This window comes from Rutilus rutilus (assembly GCF_951802725.1).
Source record: "Rutilus rutilus genome assembly, chromosome: 25".
Classification (NCBI taxonomy): Eukaryota; Metazoa; Chordata; class Actinopteri; order Cypriniformes; family Leuciscidae; genus Rutilus; species Rutilus rutilus.
The window spans coordinates 11,139,708-11,157,465 of record NC_140229.1 but is presented as its reverse complement, the minus strand read 5'-3'; the positions used below and the strand labels follow the sequence as shown (position 1 = coordinate 11,157,465).

The 17,758-nt window shown below is 36.9% G+C and overlaps 1 protein-coding gene across 1 annotated transcript in view; it reads right to left on the bottom strand.

Annotated features, from left to right (window-relative positions):
• The window catches only part of uvrag (UV radiation resistance associated gene), a 111,110-nt gene that overhangs the window by 52,943 nt on the left and 40,409 nt on the right, over nt 1-17,758 (bottom strand). The window contains exons 9-12 of the mRNA XM_084400485.1: nt 12,665-12,749; nt 10,365-10,452; nt 9,920-9,980; nt 7,023-7,188 (exon numbers count right to left, since the gene is read on the bottom strand). Of these exons, the coding sequence (XP_084256611.1) occupies nt 7,023-7,188; nt 9,920-9,980; nt 10,365-10,452; nt 12,665-12,749 (400 nt within the window). The remainder of the gene's footprint in view (nt 1-7,022; nt 7,189-9,919; nt 9,981-10,364; nt 10,453-12,664; nt 12,750-17,758) is intronic.

The following is a 17,758-nucleotide window of genomic DNA, read 5'->3' as shown; positions in this document are numbered from 1 at the left end:
TTGTGAAATACTCAGACCGGCCCGTCTGGCACCAACAACCATGCCACGCTCAAAATTGCTTAAATCACCTTTCTTTCCCATTCTGACATTCAGTTTGGAGTTCAGGAGATTGTCTTGACCAGGACCACACCCCTAAATACATTGAAGCAACTGCCATGTGATTGGTTGATTAGATAATTGCATTAATGAGAAATTGAACAGGTGTTCCTAATAATCCTTTAGGTGAGTGTATATATACAGTTGTAATCGAAATAATTCAAAATAATTATATAATTATTATATATATAATAAATAAATAATTCAAATAATTCAACCCCCAGTGCAAATCAGGTTTATTGGCAAAATGTACAGACTTTAAGCTGTTTGCAATGAACAAATCAAACAAAATAAAATAAAATAGCTAAACACAACAAATGTTTCAATTTGTTTCCCCAAATTCAACTGAAAATGCAAATTATAATGACTTCTGCAGTCTGAAAATTATTAATCCCCTTCATGGCAAGTACTTAGTAGAACACCCTTTTGCTGTTATGACCTGCTGAAAATTAGATGTATAAACAGACACCAGCTTCTAGCAGCTATTCTGATGAATCTTAGCCCATTCCTCATGAGCAATGGCCACCAGTTCAGTAATATTCTAGGGTTTGCGTGCTGCAACCGCCTTCTTCAAATCCTACCAGAGATTTTCTATGGGGTTCAAGTCAGGTGACTGATGGCCACTGTAGAATCTTCAGGAATTTTTCTGCAACCAAACCTTGGTGAAATTTGAGGTATGCTTGGGATCATTGTCCTGTTGGAAGGTCCAATTCCAATTCAGCTTCCTCACTGACAGCATGACGTTTTCTCCAAGGATTTCATGATATATAAAAAAAAGAATCCATCCTGCCTTCCACACGCAGCAGGTTTCCAGTGCCAGAGGATGCAAAACAGCCCCAGAGCACCACAGAGCCACCACCATGCTTAACTGTAGACAGAGTGTTCTTTTCAGCATATGCTTCATTCTTCTTCCTCCAGATATACCGCTGATCCACAGGGCCGAAAAGTTCCAGTTTTGTTTCATCGCTCCACAGAAGAGAATCCCAAAACTTCTGTGTCATATTTATATGATTTTGAGCAAATTGGGGCCACTTTTGGGTCAGTAGTGGTGTACGTCTTGGAGTTCTGGCATGCGTTTAGTATGTGCCTTAAGACCCTTTCACACCGGACGTGTAACGAAAAAGCGAAACGTTCGCGTGTGAATAGTTCACGTCAAAACCATTCACATCAGTGCGAATTTGCGACGTCTGTGACGTTCAGAGCTTCAACATTCCAAAACTTTCACGGCGACAGCTGAGAAAACATGGACACTTCATCATCATCATCATCCTCATCCAGTGAAGACGAGCTTTTCATTTTCTTTAAAAGACAGAAAAGAAGGTTTTGGGTGAACCCAATCTTAAAAAACAGAGAGTCTGAAGGGGAGTATGCTAATGTCCACTTTTAGTTTCCTTTTCCTCTCTCCTTTTTCTCACATAGGTGTCCCTGAGGTTTTTCCACAGTTTTTTTGCGTCTTCAACTAAACTTTTGTAATGTCAATACACATTACATGTAACACACGAAGTAACAAATTAAAATCATTCGACTAGAAACTGTAGATAATGTACTGTATACTAAAAGCAGCCCTAAATGGCCTCACTACATCTTGTTACATTTTCAAAGTAAACACGGTCTCTGTCTCTATCTTTGACGATAATAGTGTTAGCTTTCTATCCCAAATGTAGTTTAGCCTGCTAGCCTACACAGCACAGGACTATACAACGACTAAAACCATCACACAAAAAACTCACAGTCGTGAGGAGTTGGTTGGCAATGCTACGCTACACATTGTCTTTCAAATCGTTGTCCTTGTAGTATGTGATTGGCTGAAGCCTTTTCTGTCGCCGCAAAAGAGAAAAATATATATATATATATCAACATCGAAGCAAAAAATAAATAAAAGTCGTTTTTTCGCCACAGCACATTCGCGTTCGATGTGGAAGCACTCATTACACAATCAAAAAATAAAACCATCGCGCAAATAATTTGTGCGTGAAAATCGCGTCCAGTGTGAAAGGACCTTTACTGTGCAAGCTGAAACCTCAGTACCTATTGTCACCAAGTCTTGTTGTAGATCTTTTGCAGTCACTCAAGGGGTTTTCTGAACCTGCCCTCTCAGAAATCAGTTTGCAGCCGTTGATGGCTACCTTTTTCTGCCCCGTCTAGGTAGTGTAACCACTGTTCCTTTAACTTTGAACTTGTAAACTATGCATCCAACGGTGTTTCTAGGAACATTTAGTGCCTTTGCTATATTTCTGTATCCTGTTCCTTGTTTGTGAAAGGCGATTATATCTTCTCTTAACTTTTTGGACCATTCTTTTGACATATTTCTAAAATGCACACCTGCACACCTGGTGCAACTAATGAAACCCTTGATCAGTTGCATCAGGTGTGCTTGAGACAACACCTGTTTTGCAGAATTTACCTGTTGTGAGGTTGAATAATTTTGAGACTGCAGACGTCATTAAAAGTTGCATTTTCAGTTGGATTTGGAACACCAACTTTGTTGAGTTGAGCTATTTCAATTACTTTTGAAAGTCTGTAAATTTTGCAAATAAACCTGATTTATGGATGGATGGAGCACATTCATTGAATCTCTTTTCATTATTTCATCTTTCTAACCTAACATATTTCAAATTCAACTTCCTGTGAGGTGATCAATACCTTTCAAACACACATTCATGAATTGAAAGGGAGCCAAATCTTCAATTCTGAATTTTGCCTACCCCTGTGTTGAGTGAAAACCTGTAATAAGTGTACTTGAAATTGCTTTGGATAAAAGTATCTGTTAAATGACTACTTGCGTCTTAGAGCTAAAAAATGATTGATTCGTTTGGCTGTAGAGCACAGGTTACAAAGAAATCCGGTGCTTCTTCCCAAACTGGAGAAGATTAACGAGCTGCCTAGACTGCAACTCAGAGAATACACACTATACAAACCCAAGACCCTGCTACGACAGAGAAATAGACATATGAATGCCAGACCCAACAGGCCATGAGAGAGATAGAGAAGATGATTTAAAAAGCATTTGTCAAGCGTAAGGCTGACACAATGTTAAACAATGACACTTTGGGGCTGATTACAGCTCATATTGCTGTAAGTTATGGAGTGTGGAGGTCACAGGGTCAAGGTAGGAGTGTGGATAATAGGATCTGGTGCAGGCCCGGCTCGTGCGGCGTTAATTACGAGGGCCACATAGGTCCCTCTGTTCTCCTTCTCCTTGTAACTCATACCTAAATGAGCTTTGGAGTCCGACTTCTGAAGGGTTAGACCTTCATCTTCTCAACGGCACCTGATTCATCTGCAAACACACATACATGGGGCAGTTTAAACAGCTGAGCGGCTTCACCCCCTGCTCAGCTGCTGCTAATGGCCGTGTGCTGGCCGGCCCTCACACAAACAAGCGTACATTCACAAACACACATTCTAAGGGTCAGGAAAAGTGTGTCCTGATTGTTGTTTGACTTTCATAACAGTGCTGTCTCCAGGGAGTCGCTGTGACTGGCAGAAAGGGGAGGTGGGCGGACGAATGTACTGTTTGTGAACTTTGTAAAAGCTTCTACTTCACTGGCGCTCCGCAGAAAGACGGACTATTGTGTTACATTCATGTGGCTGAAAATCACAGAACATCTAGAGATCTTTACATCAATGTTGAACGCAACAAATCGGAAAGCTTTGTGGGAGACGTGTGCGCTAGACATAACTGAAAATGGGAAATGTGCAAGGCCTAATCTGAGCCAGCCGCAGCCAAAGGGATGTGGTCATTTCTACTGCTGGAGGACTTGACAGATAAATCAGATGCTATTTTGGGCTCTTTTTAAATATTTGGTCTATGTAGCAGAGTCAAGGTTCTGGCTAACTAAAATTAGTGACACTATTAGTTTAAAGGGATAGTTCACCCAGAAATGAAAAATCAGCAATCATTTAAATCACCCTCATGTCGTTCCAAACCTGAATGTCTTTCTTAACTCCATCAAACACAGGAAATATTTTTAAAGAAACGTCACACAGGTTTTCAACAACGTTAGGTTACATAAAAACCTCATGACAGAATGCTTGTTCTGGGGGGTCAACTATTCCTTTAACTACATTTTTAGTAGCCTAAAAGTTGAGCTGCTTTCAAAACTGTAGCAAGCTTTTAGTTGCATTTATTATCAAATGATGTGTAGTTTAAGCTAACACTCTAAATTAGATGTGTTTAGAAAATCTATTTCTAAACAGATTTTTTGTAAGATTTGTTTAATGTTTGTGAAAAAAGGCTGCATTTAAAAAAAATGCAGTAAACAGTAATGTTGTGAAATATTATTACAGTTTAAAGTAATTATTGTCTAATAATACATGTAAAAATGTTATTTATTCCTATGATGGCAAAGCTGTAATTTCAGAATCATTACTCCAGTCTTCAGTGTCACATGATCCTTCAGAAAAATCATTCAAATATGCTGATTAAAAACAGTTGTGCTGCTTTAATGTTTTTTGTGGAAACTGTGATGCATTTCTAACAGGAATATTTGCCGAACAAAGTTCAAAAGAACATCAATTATTTAAAATAGAAATCTTTTGTAACATTATAAAAGTCTTTACACTCACATTTTTATTATTATTTAATGCATCCATGCTGAATAAAAGTATTTCTTTAATCTTACTAACACCAAACTTTTAAAAGGTACTGTATTATTAATATTATTACTATTATTATTATTAGATGGATATCTTTGGTGGTACATTGCGTCGCACTGTTTATGTCATTGTGTTGCATCACCTGTTTTTCAAAAGTGTCCCAATCGGACCGCAAGGTTCCTGTAGCACAAACAATACAGCATGGCGCTAAAAATGACAACATAATGGGTTAGGTTTCCAGGGAGAGCATAAACTTTTTTTATATATATATATATATATATATATATATATATATATATATATATACACACACCATGAATGCAATGGTAAGTAACATTGTATAAAAATGCCTGCCAAATTCCATCGTGGCAAATCAAAATTAAAAATGAAAGTTGAAAAAAAAATCAATCAAGTCATGCAATTATTGTGTTTCATGAGTCATTTCCGAGTACTTCAGCGTGAGTAGAAGAGGGGAAGAGGAGAAGAGCTGGCACAATCCAGGATTATTCTTTCTGCCCCCCTCTCTCTCACCTCTTCATCTTCTTCCTCCTCATTTATAAGCTGTTGAAATCAGCCATTAATCCTACATCAAAAGCAGAGAAAGGCATCTCGACCCGTCACTCAAAAGGGGGCCCATCTGATTATAACAATCCAATTTTATTGCGAGTTTCATTAAGGGGCTTTTCGCCATGTGCGGAATGCAGGAATGCGATACCTCTCTGGGCATGTGCACCACAGACATGTAATCAGCACACACCAGCAGCCTCGCTTCTTGGATCGCTCATGCTTAGTTACGGCACCAAAACACAGAAAAACAATAATTTCAACAGGGTAGCCGGCGCCGTAATTGCAGTGCCCACACATTCAAATGCCAGGGTCTTCGGACCCCAAAGGCCAAGCCTGAAGAGTATGTATCCGTCTCCATGGCAAACACAGCATAGCATGCACACAAAAAGTCAAATTACAAGTATCTTAAGACATGGTAGGGACACATCACACCCTGAGGATGCAATTTAACAGAAACTATGAAGATTAGGGGGACAAGACTGCATTCATGGTGGTGGCTTCAAAAGTTGCGTAAAAGCTCATTATATGATGAAATCTTACTCTAGCCGCTAAAGTTATAAACATGGACTTAAGATGGATATCAAAAGTAAAACTGTTTACCAACAGACTTGGAGGAATAGAATGAACCTTACAAGCATTAACACAGTCATATTGCTATCTCCAAATAACAACAATGCATCTATGACTCATGGGTTAATGAAAATGTCATCATGATGTAGTCATTACAAGAAGAAGAAAAAAGTCAAAGCCATGGCCTAGTGGTAGGTGCCAACATGTTGAGTTGTGGTGCTCATTCAGACAACACAAGTTTGAGTCTGGTTTGCAACAATTCTAGGACGCATCACACTGATAGATGACTTTGAATTCTTGACACTTAATTTTTCATGTATGTATTTCATGTATTTCATTAAATGAGAAAATGTTTGAATAAAACATTGAAAAGATTAAATGGCAGACGTTACGGTTATTATTTATTAGAAAATAATCAATGGATTAATTGGCTAATCGAAAAAAAAAAGAAATCAATATGTTAATCGATTATCAAAATAATCGTTAGTTGCGGCCCTTAATAATTCCCTATCGCTTCCTGCCCTTTTTTTTACAATCAATAAACGTGACAAAAGGCACTTTTCTTAAAAGTAAAACAGTACAAACAACTAAAATACTATAAAAAAATACTGAAGAATCTTTAAAAAGCTATACATCTATTTCAATTCCCATAAGTGGAGCACTTCTGCCACTTAGACAAAATGTGTCAATTAGTAAGATACGCAAATATATCACACAAAAACTTAAGCAAACAAGAGACCCTATTTCGAGGATGCTATTTATCTCCCATGCTGCAACAGACTGTAAATCTACAGGGAAGGAGGATGAGAGAAAAAGATGAAAGAAAATAGACTTAAAGAGGAATGGATGAAAGGGAGGCAAGGGGCTCAGGGCTGGCACATGAAAGCCAGAATCCTGTGGCGTTTAAGTAGCGTTTAATTCAAGATGGGCCTTAAACCACCCCTGAACACACATATTGAACCAGACAGGTGTACAAATTACACACAGCCATAAACCGCAGGTGCAAAAAGATGCATAAATATCCCTCTCTAAGTCTTTAGAGTGTAATGCATAAGATAAATCAATTGGTTTGTTTTTGAACTTTTCTGCTTAAACCTGTTAATAAAAAGTAGGGAAAAAAAGACTGAAAACCATAGTCCAAATAATCAGTGAGCAATACAACACAAAGAATCCCAAAAAATCATTCTTACTCTCGCTCCTTCTCTGTGAGTTTGTCAGTGATGGTGTCTTTGATGGTGGAACGGGAACCCTTGTGGATGACTGGATACCTGAGCGGAATCTGCAGGAAGCACGACATCATCAGCACCAGGTGTGCCGTGTAACCCAGAGCCACTGCAATACTCCCATCATCCTTTCCTGCAGTGGAAAACACAGAAGAAACATTGGTAAATTTGTTAGAAAAATTGTTCAAATAAAAGAAAAATGAAGTGCAAATAAAACTCAAAGAAGACAGTAAACGAGTGAATCTCAAAGTAAGCTCCCGGTCATATTCAACCAGAATCAAAAAGGAATGAAATACCTGTTTTAGAACCATTAAGATCTTTCTGCATTGCAACATTTCCCACCCATATCCCTCTGCATTACAAATGTATTATTATTATAGAGCTTTTAGAATAAAATCTGCAAAACAAAATATTAATTCACTACAACAAACAATTACAATTCTAAATATAAAAAAAAAATACCTAATAATAGTGTCTAATAATTAATATAAGACATTTAAGACATTTTTTAAGAGAGCATTAAATAAATGTCACTATGCAAAAAATATTAGTAATCCAAAAATGGTTCTTTATTTTATACAGTGCTACAACCTTCATTTCAGTTGAGGTCAAAAGTTGTACATTCTGGTTTAAAGGATGAGTCACAACAATTGAAGTTAATTCACTCCAATCCGAAGTTGTAAATCAGAGGCCATTTGTTAAGTTGATGGAAGCTGATGAAGGCCATTCATTTTGTCTCCTTAGGGCCCTTGAGTAATAGGGAGCCGCATAATAACCTAATACCATGCAAAAGTTCAGTTCACCTCAGCGATGCCCTTTCCTGATGGGGTCAAAGGCATCACCAGAGGCTAAAAGCTACTCTGAAAACAAGGATCGGCTTAATGTTAGTGTTCTTTCTTTAAATGTGTATAATCACACTCCAACGTGTGCATTTCCTAAATAATTATATGCAATCTAAATCACTCTGATGGCCCCATTTCAGTCTGAACAGCAACCTTTTGGGGCATTTCTAGCAAATTCAAATAAAAAGCCCAAATGCCAAGCAAAAACATATTTAGTTGCTAAGCAACTGAAAGGACAACGGGTCAACTAGTAATTACGTGTTAAGAAAAAAATGCATAAAGCTTTTTTTCCTAACACACACACTTCTGCTTTATCATAAACATGCATCCAAACTACATTTCCCAGAACACCCCTTAAACTACACATGCTCCATTGTACTCACTACATTTCAGCTTACAGAAAGTTTCCAGGCTAGAACAGCCACACATTTGCAGATGAAAACAATGCGCTGTGGACACAGACCATATCACTTATGGAAAGCTGTGTGAGACTTATTTTGTATAAGAAATAAGTTGTATATGCATACGAGTTGTCATTTTGTGCTTTCAAAATGCACGAATGAGAATACTGACAAGCAAAAGCCACATATGTGAAGGACTGTACATGCATGTATGTGAACATGCGTTTTGTTGCGTGCGCGGTTCAACCTGGCTTCCATTAACCTCTGTTCTTTTGAAGTCATGCCTCCCTTGCCTGAAAAAAGCCAAACCTGATTCTCTGCGACACATACAGTGCTGCCTAAAGGACACATGGGAAATGAGATGAATAACTCTCCCCACAGCCAGCACAACAAAGGACATCACTTGTACCCATCACACACAATTCATTCTCCTTATTAAAAACCCCAAATGCCTAACTATAGGGAACTGGGAGATGAATGCCCTAATAAAATCCTTTTCTCTCATATAATGCGAGAAGTCAGAAGGTCCGACCACGGTTCTTGCTGTGTGAATAACTGACTAGAGTGAGCTCACTCTTAACCACAAGTTGAAGGGTTCCATGGACACAGGGCTTCATTGATCAGAACAGAGGAGGATGATTGATTGATGGCCTGGAGCCTGTGATCCACAGCCAGACTGAAGAAACGCAGAAATCCAGAGAATTACAGCCAGTGAAGCAGAACTGACTGGGGATTCAAGAGCTCCTCGCCAGATGAGTCTAGATTCGCTGTATCTGATTCTGACCTGATTTAATTCAGAGAGTGACAGTGGACCAGAGTTGACAATGCAAAGAAATCTGACAAATATTTCTGACTTTTTTAATGCATGATATACTGTAATACAATTTAATGACATCAAATGAGACATTTAAACCCCCAAAATTCATGGGGAGTTTCTCGAAATTCACTCAAAAGTGACTGAAATTACTGATATGAGCTATCAGTATATTTTGGACAGTTAGCACTGTATGTTAATTGACCAAGCGGGCACGATCATAATTTCAAAATGGCCAAATATAAACTGATTAAGCAGCTTGGCTCAGTTTCCTCCTCCGATGTAAGGGTGTGTTCACACTTGGCAGGTTTGGTTCGTTTAAAACGTTGTTAAGAATGACAGCGTGAACGCCAAGCGAACCAGGACTAAATATATCATTTTCTTTTTCAATCCAGACTGAAAGAACTAAGTGAACCGAACAACAAGTGTGAACACAATTCTGAGCTCATTTTATCGTCCACCAAGCACAAATGCCAAGTCTAAATGCCTGGAAATATAAAACCACAAAAAAGTCCTAAAAAACGTAGCATGATTTGACACTTCATTCATGTCCACAGCACAACTTACTGAAGCTCCCAAATTATTCAAAATTCACTCTATATATTTGAGAACGGAAAATGTGAGCTTTGTCGAGCTGTTTGAAGATTTTTTTTGACTCAAGTGAGAGCAAACTCTAAAAAATATATAGTAACAAAAACAAAAAATATTGCCCAATTAATTGGTTAATTAGTAAATCAGTCTGTCACAACTCAGGATACCCAATTCAAATGTTTCTCAGGTATATTCAATTGCCAAATCAAAACTTACCTTGAAAGTCTTCAGAATTGGGCAGTTTAACACCACAAATCACATAATCGTTCTGATTGTTCTGCAAACAGAAAAAGAAAAGCAGTTGTGAGCACAGCATTCTGGCACAGCATGAGCAGCCGATAAATCAAATCCTTCATACATTGACTGAAAAAGCTTGGCAGAGGATAGTTTGGTCTGAATGTGGTTTTCTGCTCATTTTCAGTGGCTTTATTTTGTAAACTGATTTGACTGGCAGCGGGACTCTGTGGGTACCAGGCAGCGTACACACTGAACAGTAGTTCTAGGTCATCCTGAAATGGTGAGAAACCAAAACTTCTTAAAAGCCAGTAACGGAAAGCCAGTCCGCAAAGACCCAGACCTCTAATATTCCCAGCATGCCGCACGCTCCAGCTATCAGCACGACATGAGAACACATTGTTTGTGTGTGGAGTTAAACACTCACCACATCAATGGGATAAATGTAGGAAAGCTCTGATATAAGCTGACGACAACGGAAGGTGAGCTGGGCGTTAGACTTCAGAAACAGCTCTCTGTTGAAGAACAAACACAGAACTTCAAGATCTTTCACTCCATATTTAAATTAAGTGTAAACATACATATATTATTTGTATTATTATCAGTAAAATAATATAATAATGATAATAATAATAATAAATTATTGAATACATTAATAATATGTATTTATTTATCTACATTGATATTATTTAATACATTATTATTAGTTATATTATTACTATTATAACAATAATAATAATAATAATAATAATGCATAATTTCAATATATAAATAAAAATAAAAATAAATAAAAGTAATAATAAAAATTGTTGCTGTTGTTATTATTATTATTATATCATTATATAAAATGAATAAATATGTACATATAATGTACTAGGAAACCTGTGTGTTCATACATCCACTAAAAACAAACAAATTTCGGACCATTTGGTTAAAAGTTACTGAAAAAAATGGCTACAAAAATCAAGCTCTGATGACATTTGTGTGCCGATGTCACTTGGTTTGATATTTATATTTATCGAACAAAATGAAATTCGCACATCTTAAGTATGATTTTAGTGTCAAAAGTTACTTAATACTTTTTGGGGCCACTGTATAACCAGCAAAAGAAAGTTGCAAGACAGGAAATAACAGGGAGTCACAAATGACATAGAGACGAAAGAGAAAAAGAACAAGAGGAGGAAAGAGAAGAAGAATTAATTGCAATGTTTATATTGGCTTCAGGAAGTTCACTTCGCTAATGATGCTCTGAATCATCTCTCTAGTAATGGTAAGAGCTACTCAATTATCATAACTGCCAAATTACAATGAACTTCCTCCACTCTGCCCCCATCCTCCAATGGTACAACCAACCCTAATCAGAACACATCTGTCAAGTAAGGGACACACCATTACCTCAGGACGGGCACAGCTAAACCAAGACCTGTCTAGGTGAGGCGCAAGGGGTTGAAAAAATGTTTACTTTTCATGTTCAGCTTTCAGCTACTGGTTCTATGACTTGAGGAGAAAGATGAAGAGTAATGATAGGAGGATAATGTGGTATTCATTTACAGTCATGAGAAGGAGGCAGGAAGGAAATAATGATGAGGTATGAAGGATATACCTTCCTTACTGGGCTACAGCTTCCATGTGGGTCTACCAGGCCTGCTCTACACCACCCAAAATCTGGTCAAAACAACCACTGTGAACATAACTTGATCTGTCTTTACTGGAAGTGGGTATTCGATGTGCCAAAAAAGCACGAGGTGTGAATCAACATGAGACATTTGTCTGAATGTGTATGGCTGTAGTGATGGTTCTTTAAGGGGGATGAATTAAAATTGGTTTTGTATTTTATAATAAATATTAAAACAGCGCCGTTATTCAGTTGAAGTCAGTTCAGTAACTGTGTAAAGTTCAATTATGAAAAGCGTTCAATTCACCTATAAGTCAGTTCAATGTTGATTCAATTCAATTGATTCAGTTATAAAGCAACTCTGCAGAAAACAGAGGTCATCATCCTGCTTCAGATTGTGCAGTTAAATCAATAATATTACTAAACATTAAGTGTCTAATAAACCCAGACTAAGCAAGCCATTGGCGACAGTGACAAACTCCATAAGCTGACAGAAATGGAGAAAAAACCTTGGGAGAAACCAGGCTCAGACAGTTCTCCTATGGTCAAATGAATGAGCATGGTTTGATTTATGACTATATAAATAATATATAAACTGTGTTGAAACATTTGAACTGGATTATATCATTTCATAATTTCGTTTCTCCTCTGTTGGATGTTGCAATCTATAAAAAAAGGCAAAAATACGAAATGAATAGCAATGTTTACGCCAGTATTACCCGAGACCTGACAGCTCTGCTTCAAACAAGAGGCAGATGAACACCACCAGACATACAAATGCATTATTTCAGAGGTCAGCCCACTGTGTGTGACCCTTTAGGTCGTGTCAAACCCATTAGGGTTGGCACAACATAATCTGCTTATTGTCACACTATGCAATTAGAGTGGGTGGGAAAACACAAATATATCCAGCATGTCCTCAGTCTGCTTGAGTTGACCGTATAATCTCCCAAAGCGCTCGGAAAAAAACGACAGAATGAAGGAGCGCCCAGTTCTGCGGCCCATCACGGTAATGTCTGACAGATGTGAGATCACTGGACTCGAGGGTAGAAAACGAGGGATGAAAACGAGAAAAGAGAGGGACGGATAATTGCAGGGTGACGATCACTCACCTTTTGGCAGTGCATTCCTTCTGCAACTCCGTCAAAGACTTGTGCTCAGACTCCAGACCCTGGTGCTTGGTAGACGACGCCTCCTCTAAGGAGAACAACACAGACAGGTGGAGAGAATAAAAGAGAGAGAAAAGACGGGAATGAGGTGAATGAACAGGTAGTCTCGTGTGTGTTTGTACAGGTGGGTAGGAGTGTCTCATTTTGATAGCAGTCTATTAAATTGTGCTGTCATAAATTGTGCAGTCTTTCATCATTGTAAAAACATTTCCTCTACAGGCAACATAAAACTAATTGAGATTCAAAAAATGCTTGTAGGGTTTTTTTCTTTTCTTTTTTTTTTACATAAATATAACTGCTCAGAATAATAATAAAAAGACGAGACCATATAATCAAAAACACTCCCAACATGAAATTTGGATAACGATTCCCGGGAGCAGGATAAGACACGCTTATAGATTACAAAAAGTCTGACAGGTTTTAATGATGAAATCCTGCAATTGTGATTGTGTTGTGATTGAACTTGAGCACATTTATGGGTGTTTCTTTGAGAACTTTTGACCTTGTGAACTTGAAAATAAAAATGGTTTTAAAATATTCTATTTACTTGATTTTTCCATTTCATCTCAATCATGGAACACAAATCAAGTATACAAAATTTTGTTAAAACATTGTTGGGAGCAAAATTGTTGGTTGTGGTGGAAACGATTCCATAACGGAGGTAAATTTGTGTAAAAATTGGTAGAAATCGCAATTTGTCGCAAATTTGTCGCAAAATTGAAAAGGTTTCTATTTATTTCTAATTATTTTAAAAACTTACATATAAAATTTTTATTTTTGTTATTTAGCATATTTTAAGATTGACTATCTGGTAAAAGGTAAAAACTCAAATTAAATTAAATTAAAAACAATGTGACCCAAATATAATGAAAAGGAAACATAAAATCTGGCACATAAAAGTGCCCAAAGTTCAACACACCCTGAAACAGATCTCCAAAAAAACAATGAATATTAAAATCCTTAAATTTCAAATGTGCAATATAATAGTCTCTATTATTAATAGAATAGTCTCGCTCTGTGCAGAACTCCAGTATGTTTGTGTACATACAAGGAAAACAGAACAGTAAATCTCCATCTGATTTGCTGGAGAGACACACTGCCCAGATTTACTGGATCTAAGGGTTTTGCTGATGGTGTTCAAAAGACATTTTCCAACCCGGCCTGCATGGCCACACCACCCCCATGTCATCAAAGCATCAGCCAGGAGTGTGTGTGTGTGTGTGTGTACGCAAGTATGAGTTGCTGTGGAATGCAAGTGTCAGGCCCACTTCTTTGCAATACAGTTGTGGTTCATTATTTCAGACACAACATTACATATTATACATTATATTACTATATACATTATATTCACAGAAGAGGGAAAATAGAGATCGAGACAGAAAGCAAGAGAGATCAATGAGTGAGAAATGAAGAGAGGAGGAGATTTAAAAATTCTCTCTATAGATGGATCAAAAGGAGGATAGGCAGAAGTGTGGTGTGCCTCAGGTCCCTGTAAGACCAAATCATATACAGTACATGCATACATATACTATATATAAATATACATGTAGCATTCAAAAGTTTGGGATCAGAAAGATTAATACTTTTCAGAAAGGACCCATTACATTGATCAAAAGTGAATGTAAGGACATTTACGATGTTTCAAAAGATTTCGGTTTCAAATAAATTATGTTCTTTTGAAATTTATATTCTGCAAAGAATCTTGAAAAAAAAGCATCATGGTTTCCACAAAAATATGAAGCAGTACAACTGTTTTCAATGTTAATAATATGACATTTTCTTCAAATCAGCATATTAGAACGATTTCTGAAGGATCATGTGACACTGAAGACTGGAGTAATGATGCTGAAAATTCAGCTTTGACATCACAGGAATCAATTATATTTTAAAAGTTATTGAAAATTGTAATAATATTTCACAATATTACTGTTTCACTCTATCAAAAAAATGCATTAAAAACAACATTAAAACAAAAATGACATTGTATGGAAGAGACCTGCATGAAAAAAAAAAAAAAAATCCCTTTTTTTTTTCACAGAAGAAAGTCACAGGGGATCGGAATGTCATAAGGGAGAGTAAGCGAAGACAATTTTCATTTTTGGGTGAACTATTCCTTTAAAGAGTTGATTCTTGTCTGTTCCTTTTCCACTTCACTTACATAAAATAAGAAGATGAGGGAAGATGAGAGTGGAGAGAGAAAATCAAAGCAGACTGTCTGGTAAAAAAAAAAAAAATCTCTTTTGTTCTGACCCGCACTTGTAAAAACAGAGAGTGTCTGCTTTATAATATGCCTCATATTCTCTTCTCTTTTACAGCTCTGTGGGATCTTTCTGTCCTAAAGCAATGCATGGCGGGACATCCTGGGCCTTGGTGCTGTCTTTCTGAAGACATTTGAGGTGTGAACCAGGGAAATTGAAAGAGAGATGATTGTCGCTGGAGCAAAGCGGTCCCATATGCAAAGCCTTGAACCTCTCATTAGGATGAGACGGCAGGAAAAAGAAAAAGAAAAAGAGAGCCAGAGGCAGAGAAAAAGACTGAAAGGTCTAAATGCTTTTGTTCTCTACTTGTTCTCTTTAAATGATCCCCTATGACACACTCTGCTTTAGTAATATCGTCTCTCTCGACCATCAGAGTTGTCAGCACCAGGTTAAGGCCTCCTCTTCGCCGCCCACACCTTTCCTAAAGACTACTGGCAGGAAGTCATCTGAGTTTGCTCGGGAGAAAGGAGAGGTTAAAGGAATAGTTCACCCAGTAATACAAATTCTGTCATCATTCACTCACCCTCATTCCTGCTGTGAAGACATTTTGAAGACATTAAGTTTCAGTTGTTTTTATCCCTACAATGTTAATGAGGATCAAAACAACCCTGGACAGCATAAGTTCTGTTTCAAAAAAAAAAAAAACATTTGTGAATAAAGGCAAAGTTTCCATTCCATGTTTTCAATAGAAAAAATCGTAAAGAAAAATTGGCGCAAAATATCTGTAAGAACAATGGAAGTTGCTGCAATCTTTTTTCGTAAATCATAAATTACTGACAAAATGCTATAAATACTGCCATGTTATCTTGTGTTCAGGCATTTCATAATGACCAAAACAAAATCTGAGATGCTTTTCTCTAATCACATGATCTGTTGAGGAAAAGTCACATGACTTTTTTTGTTGCGGTAAATGTGTTTTCATCGCAGTTTATGCGCATTTCTTCTTATCGGATATTAAAAAAAAATAATAATCTGACTCAATTGAACGCATACGTTTTTTATGCACATGTAGCGAATTTTCATACAAATAGGTGGATGGAAATATAGTGACTGACTTCCATTGTAAGGAAAAAACAATACACTGACACAATGTTCACACCATATTTTATGTTCCATAGACACTGTTAATCTTGGAAATGAAATTATTCACTGACAAAGCTTTTTTTTTATCCCGTCAATGACATCGAGACATTGTGGCAATAACTGCCATGAAAGCTAAACCACAGGAAACATGGTGAAGCCAGCAGGTGTTTCGTGTTCTATTGACCAAAAGGACTAGTAAAAGTGTGTCCCCTCAGTCTGTAGCACTTTTTTTTTCTGTAGCACTTTACATTTTCCCCTTCGTTTGTGGAGTCCCTCCGCATCTGACGTTTACAGGCCCACGGTCCAGAGCGCAACTACCGATCATAACAACGTCAAATCGCTTTTATGAGCATAATTTACAACATGTGTACGGACGTGATGAGAAATTAAAGCGAGGGAAACGGTGACAGGAGGCTTGATCCTGCAAAGCATTATTCTGTGCTTGAATGAAAACGAGGAAGCGCTCAGTGACCAGAACCGGCGGGGGAGTGCGAGAGCGCATGACTGCAGCTTTGTACATTAAACAGAGATGAGACGTGGTTACACTTAAGTCATTTTGTGCAATTTCTGGCAATCTCCCTTTGTAAGTGGGATAAACTACGGTAGTTTTGCAAGGAGGCTTTCATGCTGTTTCACGGAGTGCTGGACCGGTTAGTATCACAGCAAATAAGCGCTGACTGACAATAGCTTAAAGGACCATTAGTGTTTAAATGAAATTTAGGTGTGGGGGATTTGTTAGCGGGAATGGGAAAGGCAGGAATTAACTGAGAGGTACATGACGGGAAAGAAAAAAAAGTTGGAATCTGTTGTTTTTCTCATCTCTCTCCCAGAAGAGAGCGCTTTTCTCCCTTTTCCTTACTACTAATAACCCTTTGAACATCTTTAACTGAAAAGATGTTCACAAAGAAATCTAAAACATTACATATTATATTATCTGTTAACAATAAATAGAAAAAACTCACGCATATCATTTCAAAAACATGTCCAGTGGCATAGTTAATATACAAAAATATACAATATTTATTTTTTAATGAAACATTAAGGTCATCCAAGTGTTAACTAAAATTAGAACCATAAAAGTAATTTTCAGAAATTGAAATCAAATAAAATATAAACATTAGATGAAAAATGCAAACTTAAAAAAAAAAGGTACTAACTGAAGTATGTGAGTTTAAGCTATAGTACTAAAATTACTAAAACTAAAACCAAAATTAAAAATAAATTAAGTTGTATATATACAGTACAGGTCAAAAGTTTGGAAACATTACGATTTTTTATATTTAAAAAATATTTTTATATTTATATTTTTGAAAGAAGTCTCTAATGCTTATCAAGGCTGCTTTTATTTGATCAAAAATACAGAAAAAAAGTCTATTTCTATTTTCAGTCTATTTTCTATTCTATTTTCCATTTGAATATACTTTAAAAAATCATTTATTCCTGTGATGCAAAGCTGAATTTTCAGCATCATTACTCCAGTCTTCAGTGTCACATGACATCCAGTCTATCACATGATCCTTTAGAAATCATTCTAATATTCTTATTTATTATGAGTGTTGGAAACAGTTCTGCTGCCTAATATATTTGATGAATAAAAGGTTAAAAAGAACTGCATTTATTCAAAATAAAAAAATATTTTCTAATAATATAAATCTTCTTTACTATCACTTTTTATCAATTTAACACATCCTTGCTG